Genomic DNA, 19,714 nt, shown 5'->3' with positions numbered 1-19,714 from the left:
ATCTTAAGAAGATTTTATATCATATGCAAAGTTCACTGTATGTCTGAGTTCACTGTGTATCTGAGTTTGCTGTGAAATATGTTAAGAATAGTAATAATACTAAAAAGATATACATACCTAACATGAAATAGTGCTACACTTCTAAAAGAGATAATTACTCTTAATAAATGAGAACACTGTAAATATCAAGATAAGATGTCCAGCATTTACAAATGCTAGTGATACCATAATATCTGATAGACAAGAGAGAAATATTGTTAGAGATTGAACTTTTATTTTTTTCAGGCCAAGCTCTTGATGCTATACTGTGTTAAAGACCTTTACAGTACTTCTCTTTTAGCTTAGCACCATACACAAACATTATGTATATATCATACTCATACATGTGCTTGTCTATCTTCTTTTCTTTTTTTTCTCAAGCAATATGTTTGTTATGAATGTAAGCCTAGACCAACCTTGCATCAGATGATGTTGGATGTTCAGGAGATGTCACATGGCCCATACCTCTGAATGTATAAGGATTGCACGATTCTTGTGGATTGTGGGAACCTCAGTGTTCAGTCTCCTAGTTAGCAGACCTATATGTTTATGCACGACTCCCTCCCATCAGTTGTGGGCATCACACCTATTTAGCCCTTTCGTACCCCAAACCTAGGACGACCTACAAAGCCTACATTGGGTCCCCTCCTAACAATGTTCATGTGTACAAAGCTTTAACTAGTAGCTTTAGCCTGGTCTATAACCAAAGTCTAGTTTGAACTTTTACTTATTATTTACTGAGAAATATACTACTTATTTAATTATTGAACTAGCTTGAATCTTGAATTTGTTGAATTTATACATTTAGAAATTTCTCTTCTCCCAGCACTGGCTGAAGTCTAAAGGGTAGTATCAAGATACTAGTTTCTATTAACTAGTTAGTCTTCAGCTTAGCAGCTTAGATTTTTTTTGATCCAGTGTAAAGTTTTCATCTCACTCATGCTAACATCCTACAAGGTTGGCGAGCAGTGAGCACAAACACAGAATAGTTCAGGTTCCATGGTTCCTCTAGCTTCTGCATATGGTTAGTAGCCTCATAGGCCCTCACTTTAAAACATGTTCAAAGTGTGAGCACCCACCCACATAAATAGTGCTAATCCCTAAGTGGTTAGGGTGAAACCACTTAGTTTATCTTGATCCCTATGCTGACCGCTTCAAAGCATCAGGTTTTTGCCAGTCTGGTACTCCGAATGGACGGGAATCCTTATTACCCCGGGCTCTCAAATGGAAATTTGTTGACGGCAAAAGGTCACACAAGTCCCTTATCATCCGCTATATCTGTTTCCCTCATTTATTGCGGCTATTTTTGCTCTTCGCTAGAAGACATCTTGTGATACTCTAACATATGGGTTACTTTGAGCAAGAAGTACTGCTTCATGTCCTGCTCCGCGAGTGCGACGGGTAATCCACTCGTAGTTCAACGTCGTTTCATAAAACTATCTCCTTTCCAGAGATACTTCCCTCGACCTTTTCGTTTTGTTTGGAATGGGTCGGAAACCGAATGCCATCGTTTCCGAATTTTTCCATCGAGGAAATAAATTACCAGACTCGAGCAATCGTTATGAGCACACATGCAAGCTGTGTGGAGAAAACTTTCCCAAAGGTAGACCAGATAGCCTGCTGGGTCATCTAACCAAAAGCTGTCAAGCTATCTCCATTCTGGACAAACAGCGCGTGATTCACCTGTTGCATGGACTCTCTTCGAACACAACCGGTGCTGGGAAAGCACATGGAAATAGCCGTAGTGATCGGGCACGAGCAAATACTTCTCCTTACTCTAGCCGACTTGCAAATTTTAGTAATCCTGGTGGGCTGGATGGGTTGAACGTCCTTGCTGAAGCTTCAAGACGAGTTGGTGCGACAAACGAGACCGGACAAGCGGTAACACGCTCTCAAGGCCTGAAGGGCGTCGTTGTTGACCCAGCGCTAGAATGCCCGGGTAGTGCCGTTATCGGTGAGCCCTATGTTGAAAGCCTTTCATCAGCCTTATAGTTCACGAAGCCTAGCTGTCAAGCTAACTGTGACTGAGCTGTAATACAGACCTCAATGAACATCCCACCGCAACATCGATCCAGACATCTCAATCTTCGCCGATCCAAGAAGAACCTCATGCGTCTGCCTGCGTATCCGATTCTATGCAGCTAAATCCAGATTCATTGTCCGACCTCCGACACTCCTCGCAACTTTCACTCATTGCGGCATCTGCAAGCGAAATTGTCCCAGAGGATACAGTTGAGCACTTAGATTCCGATGTAAGCTTCCTCACTATGTTGGGATGTGTATAGAAAACAACTTCCATGCCAGTTTTATCTTCGGTTGCTCATTGCTGATTCAGCTTAGCAACATATTACCCAGTTTAACCATGATGCCCACGACAATGCACAATGCTATGTAGCATATCCTAGGCCAATAGCTATCAATGTCAATCCGCAGAGCCACGAACCAATTTCCGTTCCGAAGGCAATTAGTCGAATCACCAAGCATAAGTCTAGGTCCGCCTTTTCTGAAGAACGTCGAAAAGAAGTTCAGCTGGTTCGGAAAATGGGCGCTTGCCTTCGGTGCCGGATGTTGAAGAAGACAGTAAGAGCTCAGCACCAAATATTGCTCGCCATACAACTGAGATGTCTATTTGTAGTGTTCTCCTGGTACCCCATGCTCTCAGTGCAGAAGCCTACAAAATCCGCGTGTCTGGATGGAATGTTGCGTTAGAACCCGACTTATGACCCGCTTTGAAGCTTATTCAGTTGGTAAGATATCTTCCATCGGGCAGTGGGAAGAAGAAGACTAATGAGATATAGCCTTGCATTCCGTTCTCATATATCATGATATTAATAATCTCAAAAACCAGGTGCATTTCGAACTGTCAACCGGCCGCATTGAAGTAACCCATTTTGAGCAAGATCCATCATATTTTGTTACATTTGGAACCCTGTGTGCACAAAAACCAGGTATATCCAATTCGGATCCACAGCTGCCACTCACTGGACATGATACAGAACTGGGTGCACACCCACAAAATATTCACATTCTGGATGGAGAAGTTGAAGAGCTAAGTGGGAAGCTGGATGATTATATGAAAAAGGTGTCGCATCGGTTTTTTGAAAGCGAAGAATCAGTATTTATGCAACAGACATTATTATTAGCAGCAGAACTCGGGAAAGCAAGCCAGGTAAGTATGAAATGTCCATCTAACGAAATGTTCTTGCTTGGGCAACATAAGAGGTTAAGATGATCGTGTACTGCAAACGCTGACGCTTAACCAGGATGAACTACTTGCAGGGGTCCTCGATTTATGGGTGGCCACATCAATAATTGTTGGTCCTCTTGTGCCCTGGAGGGTTTTTTTCAATCCAACACTTCCGCCTGCAACCCTCCAACCCCTAACTTCGAGCTCGAATGGATGGCACATTCCTATCACTGGCGGTGATGGAATCGAGTCATATTCGCTTATCTGCTCCCAGCTTCGAGCCGCAGCAGAAAAGCGGGCTGCAAAAACTAGCAAGGCCGTCTTAAATCGGATAGAGCAAAGGTTGCTCCAAAGACAGAAGGAGGGTAATTTTCGGACCTTTTTGGCGTCACTTATTTTACTAAACTGTGTTGAACGAATGTCATGGCTCTTTTATAGCTGGGAGCACGGAGAATATGCCACCAGGGTTTGTCCAATATCACACCTTGTGCTTACAACATTACCCCCCTCTGGAGCTAACGGCCGTGTGCGATCTACTGTAGTGGCCTCTAGAACGTCGCCCATCAGATTTTGTTGCTCAAGGGGACAGATTCTCGAGCATTATCGCAACGCACTTGAAAATGCGCTCCTTGGCGCCAGCTTTCCTCGTTCAGCCCGATACCGGTCTTTTGAAAGCAAAGGATGGAAACGACGGCGAGGTAATACGATGGTTCGAAGCCATCAACATTGATCGTAAGTTAAAGGATTCGATGATGTCTGCGGCCGATCTAACCTTTTTCGCTCCTAGACCAGTTCCTCCTTTCTCGCCAAACAGTGGGGTTGGATTTGAGCAACTGGCGGTCTCTTGATCTAAAGTATTGTTCCACGTTAATCCTGTCCGCTGACAACTTGGGTTGATCCCCGCAGTTCATACTCAAGATTTACCTGCATCTTACTTGTATCTACAAGGGTAGCCTGTGAATGTTGGTGAGCCTTGCACCTTTGTGTAATTTAGGAATGTCTAGATCCTGTAATCTAGCTAGTCAGCCATCCAGGCCATGCAAGGAGCTATTGTTGGGGCTAATTGTGTTACATGCTCTCATATCATGACCATCACAGTATGGATTTGGGTATTTCACCGTCATGTATCAGCCCAGGATTTAAAATCACAGCCCTGGAAGCAGATTAAGGCGGCCTTCCTCTCCAGTTGATTTCTGATACAGTCCAATCTACCAAAACTCCAAATTGATCTGGTGACCCCCCCTCTTTTGAATTATCACTGGCTGAGCAAAAATATTCATCCCTTGGAGATATATACATACATGACTACGTTTGTGCTGCGCTGACTTGAAAATATATATTAGGATGGAGGCTTCCCACATAAGACTTTGCCTGCTCTGGACGAACCATGACTAACAATGCATATTCTTAGGCACTATACTTCTGTTTGGAACTACTGCTTGTTTGGATCGCGCTGACATCCAGGAGTTTATAGTGAGCCCTCAACAAGACCTTTTGGAAAAATATTCAATGCACTAGTGTCATGCATGGTTGTATTGTATCATTGAATGGATATAACATACGAAATCCGGATATTTGAACTCAACACCCCCGCCAAAAAAAAAAAAAAAAAAAAAAAAAAAAAGCTTAACTAGAGCGGTTCAAAGCTAAAGCGGGAGAGTCTAAGCTGAGCACTTGGGTTGGCCTTGGGCTTGGGGGTCTGGTCTCTTCGGGGGTTGCTGGGGGTAAAGGGGTCCCTCGAGGAGTATTGTGGTTGGAAATCCAGATACCCTCCACCTCAACCCCGCTTTCAATTGCTCGTGACCCAAACGGTATATCGTTGTCTTGTGCGCCTTCAATCCCAGCCCTAACGTGGCAGTGTGATCTTAACTGCATTTCCGCAGCAGCCACTTTCTGAATTCTCCAGGAATTGTAAATTTGAACCCCTGCCCCGTATAATAGAACTATAACCTGTTCAAATGTCAGGACCGGAATGAATATACCCAATATGGCGGCATTGGCGGGTGCTATGCTTACAATCAGACAGCCAAGAACCTGTGTTTGGATGTCAGAACATCTTTCAAAATTGATGGGGCGAAGAACTCAACCTACAAAACACATTTTCTCCCAAAGTTCCCATTCAACCCAGAACCCCGTCTTCCCCATGGTGTGTTGTCTTTGAAAAGCAGCCTCCTTTACAGAGTAGATAAACCAAGACTTCTTGTTCACCCAAAGTCTTGATAGGCTAGTGTATTAGAAGAAAATAGTTGTCCCCGAAAAGCCAAACAGGCGATAGGTGAACAAACACAATGAGATGATACTTGGCTTTCAAAAGGAAGGACCACTCAGGGACTGTTTACCAACACTTATATGTACCTATGATACAGTACATACCAATGACTGGTGCCTGAAGCACTTGCGCTCAAGGCAAGGACAGGACACAATTTTCTTTTTCTCCCCCTTGGAATATCACTCCTTGTGGCTATGAAGATAGCAACCATAACATCACTATAGAATTAATGAGTGCAAGTGAAAGGTGTGTTTCTCTTCAAAGCCAGCAAACAACTTACCTTGTAATTCAGGCAAACCAGTCATAGGCACTTAGATACTCAATGTACAGAGTATAATTAGGCTATATAATAAATAGAATTCCTACAACAACTGGTGGGAAATCACTAGTTTTTGTTAAAAAGAAGCCAAATCTCAAGCACTCATGGGTTTACAACTAGAGAGGTGTGGACCAAAAGTCTGACAACACCACGACAGAGTACGGAGTAGTGAGACAGCATTTTACAACTGCCCCACCAAAATTAGTAATGTTTCTGACCACCCAATGATTTTTACCACCTAATGACTGCAATTTTAAGTTTCAAAATCCAACTCCCAATAATCAATCTTTCAACCACAAGAAAATAGTCAATAAAGCTGTAATTAAGCAAGTAATAAAGAATTTAGAATCTTAAAAAGCTTTAAATTATACTCCGTAGCTGAGGTAATATTTCGGAACTCAGTGCCGAGCCCAAAAGACCACGAAATCCACAACCACAGAATCAAATCTCGACCATATTTCATGGGACGATTTCGCTCTAGAGCCTCGATCCACTTATCCGCAAGAACACCCAAAACCTCCCTGCATTAATAGTAGTCAGCTAGTACGGCAACTTTAGCGAGCATTTCAAGGCTGAGTTTTCGGGGCACTTGGTGGTTTCGACAATGTACAACTCTAAGCAATATCAAGAGTGCTTCAATATCCCAGCCCTCTGTGGTGATCTCGACAGAGCTGTTCTGAAGATAGCTGACACTGTCCTTCCAACCACCACTAAGTGTCTTCTTGAAAAAGGGTGAAACGAGTGCTAAATGCTTCGCAGATACTTGGATGCGGTAGCTCCCTTCTCTCAGGTCTTCGCCCGGGTCATACAGTTTTGTCAGGGTATGATTACTCATTTCCATTTCGGTCTCAGGAGGCTCTCCGGAAGGCTCTTCGGCACGATATTCGACAGGGTCCGCGGTAGGCGCTTCGGCGGGATATTCAACAGCGTCTGCAGCAGGTTCTTCAGCAGGGCATTCAACAGGTTCTGAGATGCATCCGAGAGATTTTTTCTTGTCTCTCTTTTTCTTTCCCTTCCGCTTTCTTTCAATCCAGTAGTCTTCATAGTCACTGACTGCATAAGACTATAATGAATAATAATAATAATTTCTTTCAATCCCCTCCAATTTTCCGGGGGCTTCAATCGTATCTTCATCCAAATCCGCGAAGGTACTATTTGAATTGCGTAATACTACGATCACCTCACCATCTGGATCTATAATGTGTGTTGGCTGATCCATAGTGTCCATTTGTCCGGATTTTGGATGTTTTGCTTGTCAAAGAAGTAGAAGAGCGGTGGGCGCCGAGGGGGTCAGAGGAAGAGGTTGAAAGCTGAATGTGGTCATGAGTACCAAGCCTCCAGCTTTTTGACCTTGAGAGGCTTTCTCCGTCGAGGCGTGGCGGTCGTTGATTGGAGCCGAGATTAGCATCACCTGCATAGCCTTCATTCATCGATTTCGAGGGAGACATGACTTCGAACCAGATTTGCTTTTTGGTAAAGGATATTTCGCCCCACCCCCTCCCTCCCCGCAAGCCCCTCTCGATCCGTCCCGTTCCCACCATGAGGCTGAGAGGAAGACTCGCGAAACAATGCCACGTCGACACCAGGACGATAGTCTACTTTCATTAACATCAGTGAGGAGAAGAAGGGTCACTCCCACTTTTTAACAAAATTTTGCATCTTCGAAGTTTGTAAACGCATCCGGGGACTCAAACACACTTTCTCTCACTTTCTATAGCAATGGCTACCCGTTTTATTTGCACGCCAATGTCCACTCGCCGACCAGACAAGCACGCCAGCCTCGGCTCCCAGCCTGAAGCACAAGACACTTCTGCTCGCAACATAATCCTCCATCCGAGTTGTTGGAGGCGTTTGCTCTGGCCTTAATTGTCTGATTCGCGTTGGATAGATAGGGTGACACATGGGCGAAGAGGAAATATGGAATACATCACGTACAATAGAATATGTACGCTTGTTTGAGTCTCCCTTCCCGAAGGTCGCCTTCCTACACGGGATAGTGAAATTATGAGCGAAGAGTAAGGAATTCATAATTGAAGAGGGCATACCAAACACTTTTTAAGGCCTTCAACTGTTTCTTCTTCCTCGTCCAAAAAAGCTCGCTCTGTCTGTGATGCGGTGCTCGTCATAGGTGTTTGCTCGATTAAAATCAATCCAAACTACCCGCTCCCGGTCGCCCTTGACGATGAGCATGTTCCTGGGCTTCGGGTCTCCGTGCTCTACAAGAGCTTTGTGTATTTCCCGGATACCCTCAAGAAACTTGTTCATTCGAGCTTGTGTATAGTTGTTCAGATCAAGCATCTCAAGGTTCGGGATATATTCTAGAAAAATTGCACTGGGTGGGTATTCATCGTTCGCAAAAGCGTGCAGGTAAGGCTGGCATGGTCCTGGATCAAACTTGTCCATGGTGCCAAAGAATCGAGGAATAATCCCTTGCTCACATATTCCTCGTTCCTTCAAACGACGGTAGGCAGTCGACTTGAGGATGTGGATGTCCAGCTCGCGATCCGGCTCATAAATCGTCGTGGGCCTCGTCCGTGATGCTATCACTTTGTTATTAGTCAAATACCAGCTTGAGCGTATTCTTATCAATGGCCTTGCCTTTGGCTCGGACAGGCCGATCACTCACCACTTTCATGACATATCGTTGTCCGCGAACAACAGTGAGGAATATGTCGGAGAACTCGGAGGCAAAAAGCCTTTTCTTGAAGATAACTTCAGCTGGCCTGACATCATCCAGCTCCATCTCTTGTCTCTTCCTGTTATCTTTTCTTTCCTGCGGAAGCGTGATTATGGACAGATGCCCTCAGCAGGACAGAGGGCAAGTGGTTGCCCGTTTGATTTAGGAGATCCTGTTTGACGTGTTTGCTGTGTTTGTAAGTCAGCTCGCCCGGCTTGGAAAATGGGGCAGCCAATGCAAGGGCAAAATTCCAGTAGGTAAAATCCCAGTGGCCAGGCAGCAATGTAAGTCAGAGCAACTCAAAGGCATTTTTGGTCTCATGACAAGAGTGAGTGGCCTTGGATGAGGTCGAGCTGCATGCCTCACTCTGTGGCCTGGCGCTTACCTGCCAGAAAGGGAAGGAGAGACAACAGATGGTGGCAGCCTTCTCTTTTGTGCCAACAAACCTGGAAGAAGAGGGCTTAGTGAAAATTTCCAGATTTCCAGATATGATGCACACACGACTTAGCGATTCGCTCAAGGGGTATTTTGTGATGATAGCAATTTCACTTTGCGATAGTTCCTCCATATGCATCAAAAGCCCGAGCCTGAGACTGAGTTAACTCGGGCGATGTTAATCGTTTTTGGGCACTCATTCTTTGAGAAGAGCAATACAAGTCATGTGAGTATTCGGCCCGACAATAATCCAGCGAGGCCAAAGATAACCTTACGGATGCTCCGTACTCCGTATAGCAAGCAACCATTCAACCCCGCCATCACCCCACTTCCAGGATTTCCTGGTCAATGTACTCCGTACTTGGTAATTGAAAAAGGCTGATGGATATTTAAACACTAAAGGACCCATAACTTCAGGAAACGCGGTTTCTTCCACTTCCAATTCTGAGAACCCCAATCGAGGTTATATTTGCTGTAATACCTAGCAAAAGAGTGCCCAGATTCCACAAAAATGTCCTTGTCAAACAAATTGGCCATCACTGACATTGACCTTCACGGAAAGCGTGTTCTGATTCGAGTGCGTACAACCTCTGCTAACGGCTGTTCATAAACAGTACCATCACCAATTATCTAACAGCATTTGTAACTTAGGTTGATTTCAATGTGCCATTGGACTCGCACAACAATATCACAAATAACCAACGGATTGTCGGCGCATTGCCCACCATCAAATATGCCATTAACCATGGGGCCAAATCTATCATTTTGATGTCTCACCTTGGTCGACCGGATGGAAGACCGAATGACAAATATAGTCTGGCACCAGTTGCACCTGAGTTGGAAAAGCTCCTTGGCACCCCAGTCAAATTTGTACATGAGTGCGTCGGCAGGGAAGTTGAAGAAACCGTTTCCAGTGCAAATAACGGACAAGTTATCCTACTGGAAAACCTCCGCTTTCATCCGGAAGAGGAAGGGAGCTACAAAGATCAAGAAGGGAAAAAGGTTAAGGCTGATAAAAATAAAGTCGAAGAGTTTCGCAAGGCATTGACTGCATTGGGAGACGTGTACATCAGTAGGTACACCCACATGCAGAGGGAAAAGCTTAGTGAGCTAAACCGTTGAAAATCCAGACGATGCTTTCGGGACAGCCCACCGAGCACATAGTTCTATGGTTGGAATCAACCTACCAGAAAAAGCGTCAGGTTTTCTGGTCAAGAAGGAACTTGAATATTTCGCGAAAGTCCTGGAAAATCCACAGCGTCCCTTCTTGGCAATTCTTGGAGGCGCTAAAGTTTCGGACAAAATCCAATTGATCGACAACCTCCTCAGCAAAGTAAACAGCCTTATCATTTGCGGCGGGATGGCATTTACCTTCAAAAAGGTTCTCGACAACATGAAGATTGGGAACAGTCTATTTGATGAGCCTGGCAGTAAGACTGTTAACCAGATCATGGAGAAGGCGAAGCAAAACAACGTGGAGGTTGTCCTCCCTGTGGACTTTGTCACTGGCGATAAGTTTGCTGCTGATGCTAAGGTTGGCTATGCCACTGATGCCGATGGTATTCCGGAAGGATGGATGGGTCTCGATTGCGGTGAAAAGAGTGTGGAGCTATTCAAAGCGGCGATCAATGAAGCCAAGACCATTCTTTGGAACGGTCCTCCTGGTGTATTCGAAATGGACTCGTTCGCCAATGCGACCAAAAAGACACTCGATGCTGCTGTGGCTAGCGCGCAAGAGGGTAAAGTAGTCATCATTGGTGGTGGAGATACCGCCACCGTCGCAGCGAAGTACGGTGTTGAAAACAAATTAAGTCATGTCTCAACTGGCGGAGGAGCATCGTTGGAACTTCTCGAAGGCAAAGAACTGCCTGGGGTTTCTGCTCTGTCAAATAAATGAGTTTGCTTATTTTCTAGCTTCTAAAGTCTCTGAGTTTCATGTCCCAAAGGAAATGATTCGGGACTTCGTGGCCGAAACAGAATGACTGAAGACCAGACTTTAGGCTTGCCGAATATTCGCAGTTCTGTACAGAAATCCGTTTGACTTCTTAATTTCTTATTATCAAATTTTTCGGGTGAGAACTCCATGGATAACACAAAATGATGGGTGTTTGTTACATGCCATGCAGTGACTCTTGTGGACTCTTGTGTTATGAAACACGCAGGAGAATATTGCAAATCTATCTCTCAAATAGATCTCACATTTGTCCTTCCAAATTATGTGAAGCTATGACGTGGAAGATGTCGGCACAGTTAAAAAATATTCTTAGTAGAGGGGTTATTTTCCATGTTTGAAACCCAGCTTTAGGCCTTTTAGTCCCTTTGACTTCATGTCGAAGCGCATTGTCTCCAAGGTATACAGAGTGCTACATAGGCATATCCACTCCCGCGAATCGCATTGACTGGCTATGTATTTCTCATTGCTGTTTCATGGCTTCCACTTTCTTCAATTCTTCCCTGGATTAAAAACTTGTTAGTTTCAGACTGGAAAGATTTCTGTTACAGTGCTGGGCTTTTCTCATTTGTTCAAGCAACACTCACTTCAATTGTCTAGAGAATTCCTCATTGCTATCATCGTCATCCCAGCTTTCCTCCCACAGATGATCATTGTTTGTTCCCGCTGGGCCAAGTGCCTCGGCATCTTCTTGGGGCCAATCTAGAAGAAACGGAAATTAGCCTGTCAACAAGACTAACCAAAGGTCATAGGAGTTTAACGATCTGCAACAGCAATTTACCTTCAACAGGAAAATCCTCGAACTCATCATCTTCTTCCAGAGCAGTTGTTGGCTTCTGGGCTTGGGATGAAATCTCGCCGTGACGTTGAATGCCAGTCTGGGACTGAAGAGTAGTGGGCTGGCTTGACATAATGAAGCCGAGTTTTGAGCCCTTTTGGTGCCTTCTCAGAAATAGAAGAACGAGGCAACTGATTGGAAATACCCAGAATGTTGATTAAGCTTGTCGAACTGCTCCGGGCAACAGGCAACCATCACATGATAACTATCTTGGCAAGCACAAGTGACACCAAGAATGGACAACAGAAATTCAAGTGCCAACCAGTTGTATAATATTTCAATCAACAATCGCCAGAAATTTATATCTTATGCTAATACTGCTCTGTGAACTGGATGGAATAGCATATATGGATTTCTATGAAAAAATCCAGAGCTGTGAAAATAGCCTTATAATGCATCAGAAGTGAAAATGTTGGTAATCCAGCTAACTAGCACATTGCTCATGTGACGAACCTAGGTTAAACAAAATCCCTCTTTAGGTAGCTTGGTGAATGACAAGCATACAAGTTCTCTATCAGGTTATAGCTGTTTATGTGGAAGAGCAAGCATATAAAATTGATGTACTCCGTATCTCCGTAGAGGAATTTATAGAGTGTTTGTTATATCGAGGTTTTACCGAAGTCCTCCATCAGAAAAGCTGCCGGATTCAAATTCTCCGGTCACGATCACACTCAAATACAGGGTACACATGATATTATAACATGTATCTACTCTTTACTTGAGCTCTAATCTGACGATCTCTAAATTCTGCCACTGGAAATCAGATTAAAATTCAGTAACACAGTTGCGTTTCCTCAATACTCGTACTCCGTACAAGGTAACCGCTTCAGGGGAAGTCTTGGCATGGCCACGGGCAGTTGGTTGGTTAGCCCAATTTTTTTTTGTTTTTGGCTTGACTGGCTAACAACCCAGCCTTGAATCAACCTCCTCTTTGCGTCATAGCAATTTTGAGTCTCCACATTCCCCAAAGCCTGACTTCGCCCTCCATTTGCACCCCTTGAGCGACAGTGGGTGTCCTTCATCATGGTCAGCACAGGAAGACTCAAACTCCTAGATAACTTGAACAGGAGATACATATATGGCTATGTTGTGAGTTAATTAGTTCTTTTAATCACCACATATTGGATTGTAATGGGAGAAAAGCTGATGTTGAATCTGAAGCCGCTCCTGCATGCGTTGTTATTTGTACTGGAAATGGTAATCACAATGCGGCTAGCTGCAAAATTCAACTCATACTATGCTGAGAGACCGGGTAAGCTGTTATCACTGTTCGCAAGACGCGGCTTATCAAGTACTGATATGCGCTGTTGATTAGTCCTGACAACAATGGTGACCAATGCTGTAAGAGCCCTTTCATGCTCCTGCAAAGGAATCCCATTCTTACCTATGTATCAGCTAAAACTTACTGAGGTTAGGTTCTTGGTGGAATCGCGGATACAGTTGCCCAGTCTATTACAGCAATTCGTTCGCGAGCCAAGTTGAATCATGACACAAGGAGTTCCGAAAATGATTTCATGTCGATCGAGATAGCCGAATTTCACAAGGCAAAGCGCCCAAGAGCAGCTGGATCTGGGCTGTCCAAGAGAGGACCTACTCCCTTCGATTTCGAACGGCTGACACGATTTATGGCATATGGTTTTTTTATGGCTCCCATCCAATTCCAATGGTTTGGCTTTCTCTCGCGAGCTTTCCCAATTACCAAGAGGCATGCAACTCTCCCTGCATTGAAACGTGTGGCAATGGACCAACTCATATTTGCTCCGATTGGTATGAACCACAAAAGCAAACCTAGAAACTATGCTTTTTACTGACATAGTCAAGGCCTTGTTTGTTTTTTCACATTTATGACTATTGCGGAAGGAGGTGGCCGGCGTGCAGTTGCTCGTAAATTTCAGGATGTTTACATACCAACTCTGAAAGCCAATTTCATGTTGTGGCCACTTGTCCAAATCTTGAATTTTCGAATAATGCCTATTCAATTCCAAATAGTAAGTCGATTCGCCTTTTGCTTCTCTGTCTCAGAAGATCGGAGCTGACAGTAACGTAGCCATTTGTTTCCTCTGTTGGCATCGCATGGACCGCATATTTATCTCTCACAAATTCTGCCGAGGAAGAGTAACTTGAGCAGACAGGGAAGGACCGAAAACTATTGGGAACAGGAGCAGCCTCTCTTACCACTTTATAAGTATGGTGGTGTTGTTCTTATGATTACTTGACTCCCTGTTCAACTACACTGTAAAATTTGAAAACATCGCTATACTTGATGCTAAAGGTCGATAACTTTTACAATGACAGTGCTTCATGTATTCATACAAAAATGTGTAATCAGCGTAATAAGACACTTGAGACTACGGAAATGGAACCGCTGGAAAGCTTCTTGAATGCATCAATTAGCTCGTATATAGCACTCTTTTAATATAAATTCTAACAGGGGCTATAGGTGTCCCACTGTGCTAATAGAGATGTCCCAAACCGGGGGATCAGCTCAAAAATTAGGTGCTAAGGAAGCTGTAAGGTCCGGTGGATCCCTAATTTCCATTGACTCATTTGTTTCTAGGTCCACAATCTTGACAGCCGCAATATTCAGTAGACCTGAGGAAAGTGGTAGCATTGGCAACAGAGCTGCATAACATGACCCGGGAAATAGAGGGCTAAACTCAAAAAATTAGCGACAGGTTGTGAGCTGAGGTTTCTAATACACACTCACCTTAACTTGAGGTCAGGATTTAGACATATCAGCTCCGTTTCATACGAGGTCACCGAGGTTTTGACCATAGAAAATGTGAAGCTTTCATCAACAGCTGCATGTGCAACCTCCAATGCATGCAACGATTGCGCAGAGGATGATTGTCGTGAAGTAAACCGCTGGCGATGAAGACTATTACGCATTGGGATCACAATTATCGCAAATTTTCTTACTCGGTTGGAAGGGTTAACCACAAAAACCTCCCAGTCAAACCCTTGGGCAACCTCAATGCTCGTTGGGGTTGATAGAGACACATAAACACCAAGCCCAATGGCACATTGTGTTGTTCTATCTCCAGAGAGAGTGGCTTCGCTAGGAGCCATTGAAAGACTGGCAGGCCGACAGTTCCGTTGTAATACTTGACTAGGACCCCCGAATATAGGGTTAAGAGGCAACGAAAAGTCTATGCTGGCTTTCCAGCGCATCGAAATTTTCGGCTGACAGTTTTCTGAAATTAGAACCACAGCCCGGATATGGATGTCCAGAACAGAATGGATGGCGGTTGTCGAAGCATTATAGCACTCGGTCTGATTAGGAGTCAGCTTAAAAACAAATGTAAGATCATCCCGGGAGCGACAGAGTATCGGCAGGTCAAGCCCTGCGGATGCACCCATGTTCTCCACAATGCCACTCGACAATGACAAATCTATTGATTCTAAGCTCGTTTCGAGTTTTGCGAATGGAGTCATTTCGAAGTCAAGGCTTGCTATTGCCACGGGGCGGTTGCAATATGTATTCAGCCGAGAATAGCGAATTTTGGCGCTCGCCACAGGAACAATGCGAATGGGGTTATGGGATGACTCTGATATATTGTAGACTCGCTCCTCGGTTTTCACAGGGGCCACATGTAAAAGCCTTGATGCCGGAAGATACATCTCCGAAGAATTGTCCGAAGCAGGGCCAACTAAAGGTTGAAAGATATTCAAGGAACCCGCAGTGAGACTCGGTAAGAAATCATCCTGTCCAGTGCCATGCAGTCGTGTCGAAGAACTTAATGCTGCGGATGCCTGAAAAATTACAGAAGGCTGTTGATGGCGAGTACGTGGACGACCTGAGTTCTGTTAGAAGTGATACAAGCGTGCTGTCCTGCGACTTACGCAAATAGACATCTATGGTCCATAAAACATATACTTGATTATGGGGTTCCTTTCCATCATCCCCTGCATTATGTATAACAAGAGAATCCTTGAAATCTTTTACAAAACCAGAAAATATGAGCTCTTTTGTGGGAAAATCTTCAACTTTGGTCTTCGAAATGGCAGTATTTGCAGCAAAAACATCCAAATGCACTAACACATTTGGTAGATGCGCCTTCAAGCTATCGTCTGTGCAATTCACCAACTGAAGGACAATATACACAGTCAGAATCTCATCTATTGGTCTCTGATAAGCATGGACAAGGTCATTCGTGCTAAAAGTTTCTGATGCTCACCAAAGATTAGCAAGTCTCGTTGCTGGATATATGATAAGGGGGTTGTGTAGATTCCATCACTCAACAAGAGATCCAATTCATTTTTGAGATTGACTTCTGATGCGCAAGGGATGATTGTGCTGATTGTTGCATTTTTTAAAAAGTTATCAGCACTCATGATCTCGTTTGGTGTGCCTTCCTTTGTGTCGAGTGGTCAAATTGTTTTGCTGCTGGGTCACCAGGGCGGATTGGAATTAGCTAACTAGCTAGCGCAGTCACCCCCTACGGAGTTACAAAATTTGCAGGCATATCATTAAGGTATGACCGTGTAATACCGCACTCCGTACGGAGTAGTTGAACCATTATATATTGGTTTCCCGCTGACGAACTCGGCCTTGCCTCTTCTGGTTGCTAACTCAAAGCTAGGTATAGATGTAATATGACTGAATTTGTAATTTTGCTTTTTCTCATACAGAATGCTCTTTTGTTTGCTTCTTTTTAAAGATTCTTTTGCCTTTTTTTACTCTGTTGATCTAGATAGCAAAGGATGCAAGTAAAATAACTAACTAACTAATCTATTTTCACTACGGAGTACGGAGTACAAGTTTCATATAGAATTACACGTACGGAGTACTCCGTACTCCGTACATATATACAAAATACCATACATTACCATACCGTAAGGCAGATTATAATTGTCAATTCCACATTCCCACTCCGTTCTCGAGGGAGCAACAGTGTCGCATTACCCTATAGCCACCTTCCAGAGGAGAAAGTCTTTTCAACTCAATCTCATGGACACCATGAGCTCTAACATGGGTTCCACCGCTCCATTGCTGTGGCAGGAAGCCCGCAACTCGGAGGGCCGAGTCTATTACTATAATGTGCAAACGAAGGCGACACAATGGGCAAAACCATTTGAGCTTATGACTCCTTCGGAGGTATGTCCCACGTTAGAGAAATTCCATTTTCGTTTCGGATCTTGCTAAGAGACGGTTCCAGCGCGCTTTGGCAAATCAGCCGTGGAAAGAGTACACTGCTGAAGGCGGACGAAAGTATTGGTATAATACTGAGACCAAAAAAAGCTCTTGGGAGATGCCCGATATATACAAGACTGCGCTTGCGCAAGCACAGGATTCGTCGCCAAGGCAGCCACTGGGGTAGGTACTTTGCCTTGAAATCAATTTTGGATCCTTCTAATGGTTTCAGGCCTTCTGGTTTTGTCGCTGGCGGAATAATTAATGTGCCTACATATCCGTCGCAACGTGAGCGTGTGGATCATGAACGGAATCATGGCGATCGCCGAGCTATGTACGGTGCATCTGATGCGAATGGGGCTGTCGTCGGAGCCCAGCCAGCGGAACCAGATTACCCTGCGTTTGAGGATGCTGAGGCCGCTTTCATGAAGCTTCTCAAGCGGCACGGTGTACAAGCGGATTGGTCCTGGGAGCAAGCAATACGCGCAGTGATTAAAGATCCTCAATACCGTGCTCTAAAGGACCCACGTGATAGGAAGGCCGCATATGAGAAGTATGTAGCAGAGGTTCTGGCACAAGAAAAGGACCGTGCAAAAGAGAGATTGACCAAATTGAGGATGGATTTTGGTACTATGTTGCGGAGACATCCGGAAATCACTCATTTCAGCCGATGGAAGACCATACGCCCAATCATTCAAAGTGAAACTATATTCAGATCGACGAGCGATGAGATTGAGCGGCGACAGTTCTACGAAGAGTATATTCTTGAGCTTAAAAGAAATCATTCCGAGATGGAGGCCAAGATGCGGAAGACTGCAAAAGAAGATCTTGCCGAGATTCTCCGTGTCTTGGATTTAGAACCATACACACGTTGGTCCGAGGCCCAGGAGCTTATCCGGTCAAACGAAAGAGTCCAAAGTGAAACGCAATTCCGAACTTTGACGCAATCGGATATTCTTACGGCGTTTGAAAATCATATTAAATCACTGGAAAGGACATTCAATGACGCCAAACAACAGCTCAAAGCCAACAGAAGTAGGAGGGAGCGGCAAAATAGGGATAAGTTCGTGGGCCTGTTACAAGATCTCAGACATCAAGGGAAAATCAAGGCTGGAAGCAAGTGGATGGATATCTTCCCTTTTATACAAGAGGATGTACGATACACGTCTATGCTTGGCCAGCCCGGCTCTACTCCGTTGGATTTGTTTTGGGACATAGTAGAAGAGGAGGAAAGGTCCTTAAGAGGTCCACGAAACGATATCCTTGATGTTTTGGATGTGAGTAAGCCGTTTGTTCTTTTTGGATGGCCTTTGACGATTAATATAGGATAAACGCTACGAACTGACTCTCAAAACAACCTTTGAAGAGTTTGCTTCCATAATGTTGACCGACCGTCGAACAGACAGGATTGATCATGAAACCCTTAACCTTATATTTCATCGTCTTCGCGACAAGGTACTTCGCAGAACGGAAGATGAAAAGCATGCTGCAAATCGCCACCAACGTCGTGCCGTTGATGCATTGCGATCAAGGATCAGGCGTCTGGATCCTCCCGTTCATGCATCTGATACTTGGGAGCAAGTGAAGCAAAGAATAGACAAGACAGAGGAGTATCGTGCCGTTGAATCCGATGAATTGCGAATCTTGGCCTTTGAAAAGGTTGTTCGCCGTCTTAAAGAAAAAGAAGAGGATGCCGAGAGAGATCGTGACCGGGTGGCGAAACGGGAGTACTATGATCGTTTCGATCGTTTAGATCGCGGGGAACGGAGCCATCGCAGTACCCAGTCTTATCGAACTGAGAAGAGGGGCACTTCAAGCCGCTTGAGCCGTACTCCGGAACCGGATGCCTATGAGGCTGACCGCCGCAAGGCACAGGCGGATCGTGAGAGATCTTATCGGAAAGCCAGCGGGCTCTCACCGTCTCCCGTGTCGCATCGTGATAGGGACAGAGATCGGGGGCGAGAGAGAGAGAGAGAGAGGGATTGGGACAGGGTGAGCAGTCGGCTCGTTAGTCATTATGATCGTGATCGCCGAGATTGGGACGAAGAACGCGAAAGACTATATCCAAGTCGGGCGGATCCAAGGAGTAGTCGCGATGAGCTTGACTACGGCGTTGGAGACATCACCCGTGGTGCACCGGGCCAAGTACTCAGCGAGCGACGGCGACGCCGTGATAGTGAAACCGAAAGCGTGGGAAGTCGCGATGCAAAGCGGTATAGGCGAGATGTCAGGGATGCCGACCGGTTTAGGAGAGAAAAGGACCGAGAAAGACTACCCGCTAGAAGCCCACGCAAGGATGACTCTGATAAAGCATCTTCTGGACCATCAGCTCACAAGGAAACTGCGGCTGTGCATTCAGGTAGCGAAGAAGGTGAAATTGAAGAGGATTGAGTGATGGGTTAGTTAGCGGAGGGAAGGAAATTAGACTATATGCTCTCCCCCCAAAGCTTCTATTGCAACTCAACGACTAATTGTACTCTCAATACCTTTATTATGTATGTAGTGGTGTCAGCCCGAGCAGAAAATATACTGTGGTATCTCAGGATTTTATTGATTTCTATTAATTGGTGGGTTCTCAGTAAGTTTCCATAACCTTGTTGATGCCTACCTCTGATATAATTTACGTGAACACTGCTAATAAGTGATGAACAAGAAGCAGGCAGGGAGAAGTAAGAAAAGCTGCCCTATCAACTTGATAGAATGAAATGTTTGAAGCAGAACCCAATCTTAGACATCGTAAACTGTAGTCATCTTTCTAGAAACACTTTTTTCTAGTGGTCACAGTCATTGTTCAAAATGATCGAGAAACACAATGGCGACCGTATTTCATAGTCTGCAGGTCATATGTGTCATTGTACAACCTTG

At 44.7% G+C, this 19,714-nt stretch overlaps 8 protein-coding genes across 8 annotated transcripts; 4 read left to right on the top strand and 4 right to left on the bottom strand.

Annotated features, from left to right (window-relative positions):
- Positions 1–1,234: 1,234 nt before the first annotated feature.
- CIMG_10322 (uncharacterized protein) lies at positions 1,235–4,210 on the top strand. The gene is made up of 8 exons (XM_001239299.2): positions 1,235–1,993; positions 2,080–2,291; positions 2,380–2,619; positions 2,675–2,786; positions 2,838–3,208; positions 3,303–3,692; positions 3,769–3,958; positions 4,014–4,210. The coding sequence occupies exons 1-8, from the start codon at positions 1,525–1,527 to the stop codon at positions 4,121–4,123; spliced, it is 2,094 nt and encodes a 697-aa protein (XP_001239300.1). The 5' UTR covers positions 1,235–1,524; the 3' UTR covers positions 4,124–4,210.
- A 642-nt stretch (positions 4,211–4,852) lies between these two features.
- Positions 4,853–5,371, bottom strand: CIMG_10321 (uncharacterized protein; the record flags this gene model as incomplete). The annotated part of the gene is made up of 2 exons (XM_001239298.2): positions 4,853–5,260; positions 5,318–5,371. The coding sequence occupies 2 exons, from the start codon at positions 5,369–5,371 to the stop codon at positions 4,853–4,855; spliced, it is 462 nt and encodes a 153-aa protein (XP_001239299.2).
- A 1,624-nt stretch (positions 5,372–6,995) lies between these two features.
- On the bottom strand, positions 6,996–7,355 carry CIMG_10320 (uncharacterized protein; the record flags this gene model as incomplete). Its single annotated transcript, XM_001239297.2, has 1 exon — positions 6,996–7,355. The coding sequence occupies one exon, from the start codon at positions 7,353–7,355 to the stop codon at positions 6,996–6,998; it is 360 nt and encodes a 119-aa protein (XP_001239298.2).
- Positions 7,356–7,741: 386 nt separating this feature from the next.
- On the bottom strand, positions 7,742–8,557 carry CIMG_10319 (uncharacterized protein; the record flags this gene model as incomplete). Its single annotated transcript, XM_001239296.2, has 4 exons — positions 7,742–7,798; positions 7,860–7,919; positions 7,975–8,354; positions 8,437–8,557. The coding sequence occupies 4 exons, from the start codon at positions 8,555–8,557 to the stop codon at positions 7,742–7,744; spliced, it is 618 nt and encodes a 205-aa protein (XP_001239297.2).
- Positions 8,558–9,260: 703 nt separating this feature from the next.
- Positions 9,261–11,240, top strand: CIMG_10318 (phosphoglycerate kinase). Its single transcript, XM_001239295.2, has 3 exons — positions 9,261–9,503; positions 9,578–9,998; positions 10,057–11,240. Exons 1-3 carry the CDS (start codon positions 9,438–9,440, stop codon positions 10,821–10,823), a joined length of 1,254 nt encoding a protein of 417 aa, XP_001239296.2. The 5' UTR covers positions 9,261–9,437; the 3' UTR covers positions 10,824–11,240.
- Positions 11,241–12,720: 1,480 nt separating this feature from the next.
- On the top strand, positions 12,721–14,096 carry CIMG_10317 (uncharacterized protein). Its single transcript, XM_001239294.2, has 6 exons — positions 12,721–12,804; positions 12,877–12,967; positions 13,031–13,056; positions 13,131–13,482; positions 13,537–13,703; positions 13,763–14,096. Exons 1-6 carry the CDS (start codon positions 12,739–12,741, stop codon positions 13,832–13,834), a joined length of 774 nt encoding a protein of 257 aa, XP_001239295.2. The 5' UTR covers positions 12,721–12,738; the 3' UTR covers positions 13,835–14,096.
- Positions 14,097–14,153: 57 nt separating this feature from the next.
- Positions 14,154–16,091, bottom strand: CIMG_10316 (uncharacterized protein). The gene is made up of 4 exons (XM_001239293.2): positions 15,894–16,091; positions 15,559–15,834; positions 14,423–15,512; positions 14,154–14,366 (listed from the first exon to the last, which is right to left on the bottom strand). Exons 1-4 carry the CDS (start codon positions 16,048–16,050, stop codon positions 14,201–14,203), a joined length of 1,689 nt encoding a protein of 562 aa, XP_001239294.1. The 5' UTR covers positions 16,051–16,091; the 3' UTR covers positions 14,154–14,200.
- Positions 16,092–16,666: 575 nt separating this feature from the next.
- Positions 16,667–19,394, top strand: CIMG_10315 (formin binding protein; the record flags this gene model as incomplete). Its single annotated transcript, XM_001239292.2, has 4 exons — positions 16,667–16,813; positions 16,875–17,032; positions 17,082–18,126; positions 18,176–19,394. 4 exons carry the CDS (start codon positions 16,667–16,669, stop codon positions 19,238–19,240), a joined length of 2,415 nt encoding a protein of 804 aa, XP_001239293.2. The 3' UTR covers positions 19,241–19,394.
- Positions 19,395–19,714: the final 320 nt, after the last annotated feature.

Source organism: Coccidioides immitis, assembly GCF_000149335.2.
Source record: "Coccidioides immitis RS genomic scaffold supercont3.5, whole genome shotgun sequence".
Taxonomy (NCBI): domain Eukaryota; kingdom Fungi; phylum Ascomycota; class Eurotiomycetes; order Onygenales; family Onygenaceae; genus Coccidioides; species Coccidioides immitis.
This window is presented reverse-complemented; position numbering and strand designations above follow the sequence as displayed.

Coding starts and splice junctions, on each gene's coding strand:
- CIMG_10318 (XM_001239295.2), top strand. CDS start 9,438: ATGTCCTTGTCAAACAAATTGGCCATCACTGACATTGACCTTCACGGA. Junction 9,504..9,577: donor GAAAGCGTGTTCTGATTCGA/GTGCGTACAACC, acceptor TTTGTAACTTAG/GTTGATTTCAATGTGCCATT. Junction 9,999..10,056: donor ATTGGGAGACGTGTACATCA/GTAGGTACACCC, acceptor TTGAAAATCCAG/ACGATGCTTTCGGGACAGCC.
- CIMG_10317 (XM_001239294.2), top strand. CDS start 12,739: ATGGTCAGCACAGGAAGACTCAAACTCCTAGATAACTTGAACAGGAGA. Junction 12,805..12,876: donor GATACATATATGGCTATGTT/GTGAGTTAATTA, acceptor TTGAATCTGAAG/CCGCTCCTGCATGCGTTGTT. Junction 13,483..13,536: donor ACTCATATTTGCTCCGATTG/GTATGAACCACA, acceptor GACATAGTCAAG/GCCTTGTTTGTTTTTTCACA.
- CIMG_10322 (XM_001239299.2), top strand. CDS start 1,525: ATGGGTCGGAAACCGAATGCCATCGTTTCCGAATTTTTCCATCGAGGA. Junction 3,209..3,302: donor AACTCGGGAAAGCAAGCCAG/GTAAGTATGAAA, acceptor ACGCTTAACCAG/GATGAACTACTTGCAGGGGT. Junction 3,693..3,768: donor ACGGAGAATATGCCACCAGG/GTTTGTCCAATA, acceptor GATCTACTGTAG/TGGCCTCTAGAACGTCGCCC.
- CIMG_10316 (XM_001239293.2), bottom strand. CDS start 16,050: ATGAGTGCTGATAACTTTTTAAAAAATGCAACAATCAGCACAATCATC. Junction 15,835..15,893: donor ACGAGACTTGCTAATCTTTG/GTGAGCATCAGA, acceptor AGAGACCAATAG/ATGAGATTCTGACTGTGTAT. Junction 14,367..14,422: donor AATCCTGACCTCAAGTTAAG/GTGAGTGTGTAT, acceptor TTTTGAGTTTAG/CCCTCTATTTCCCGGGTCAT.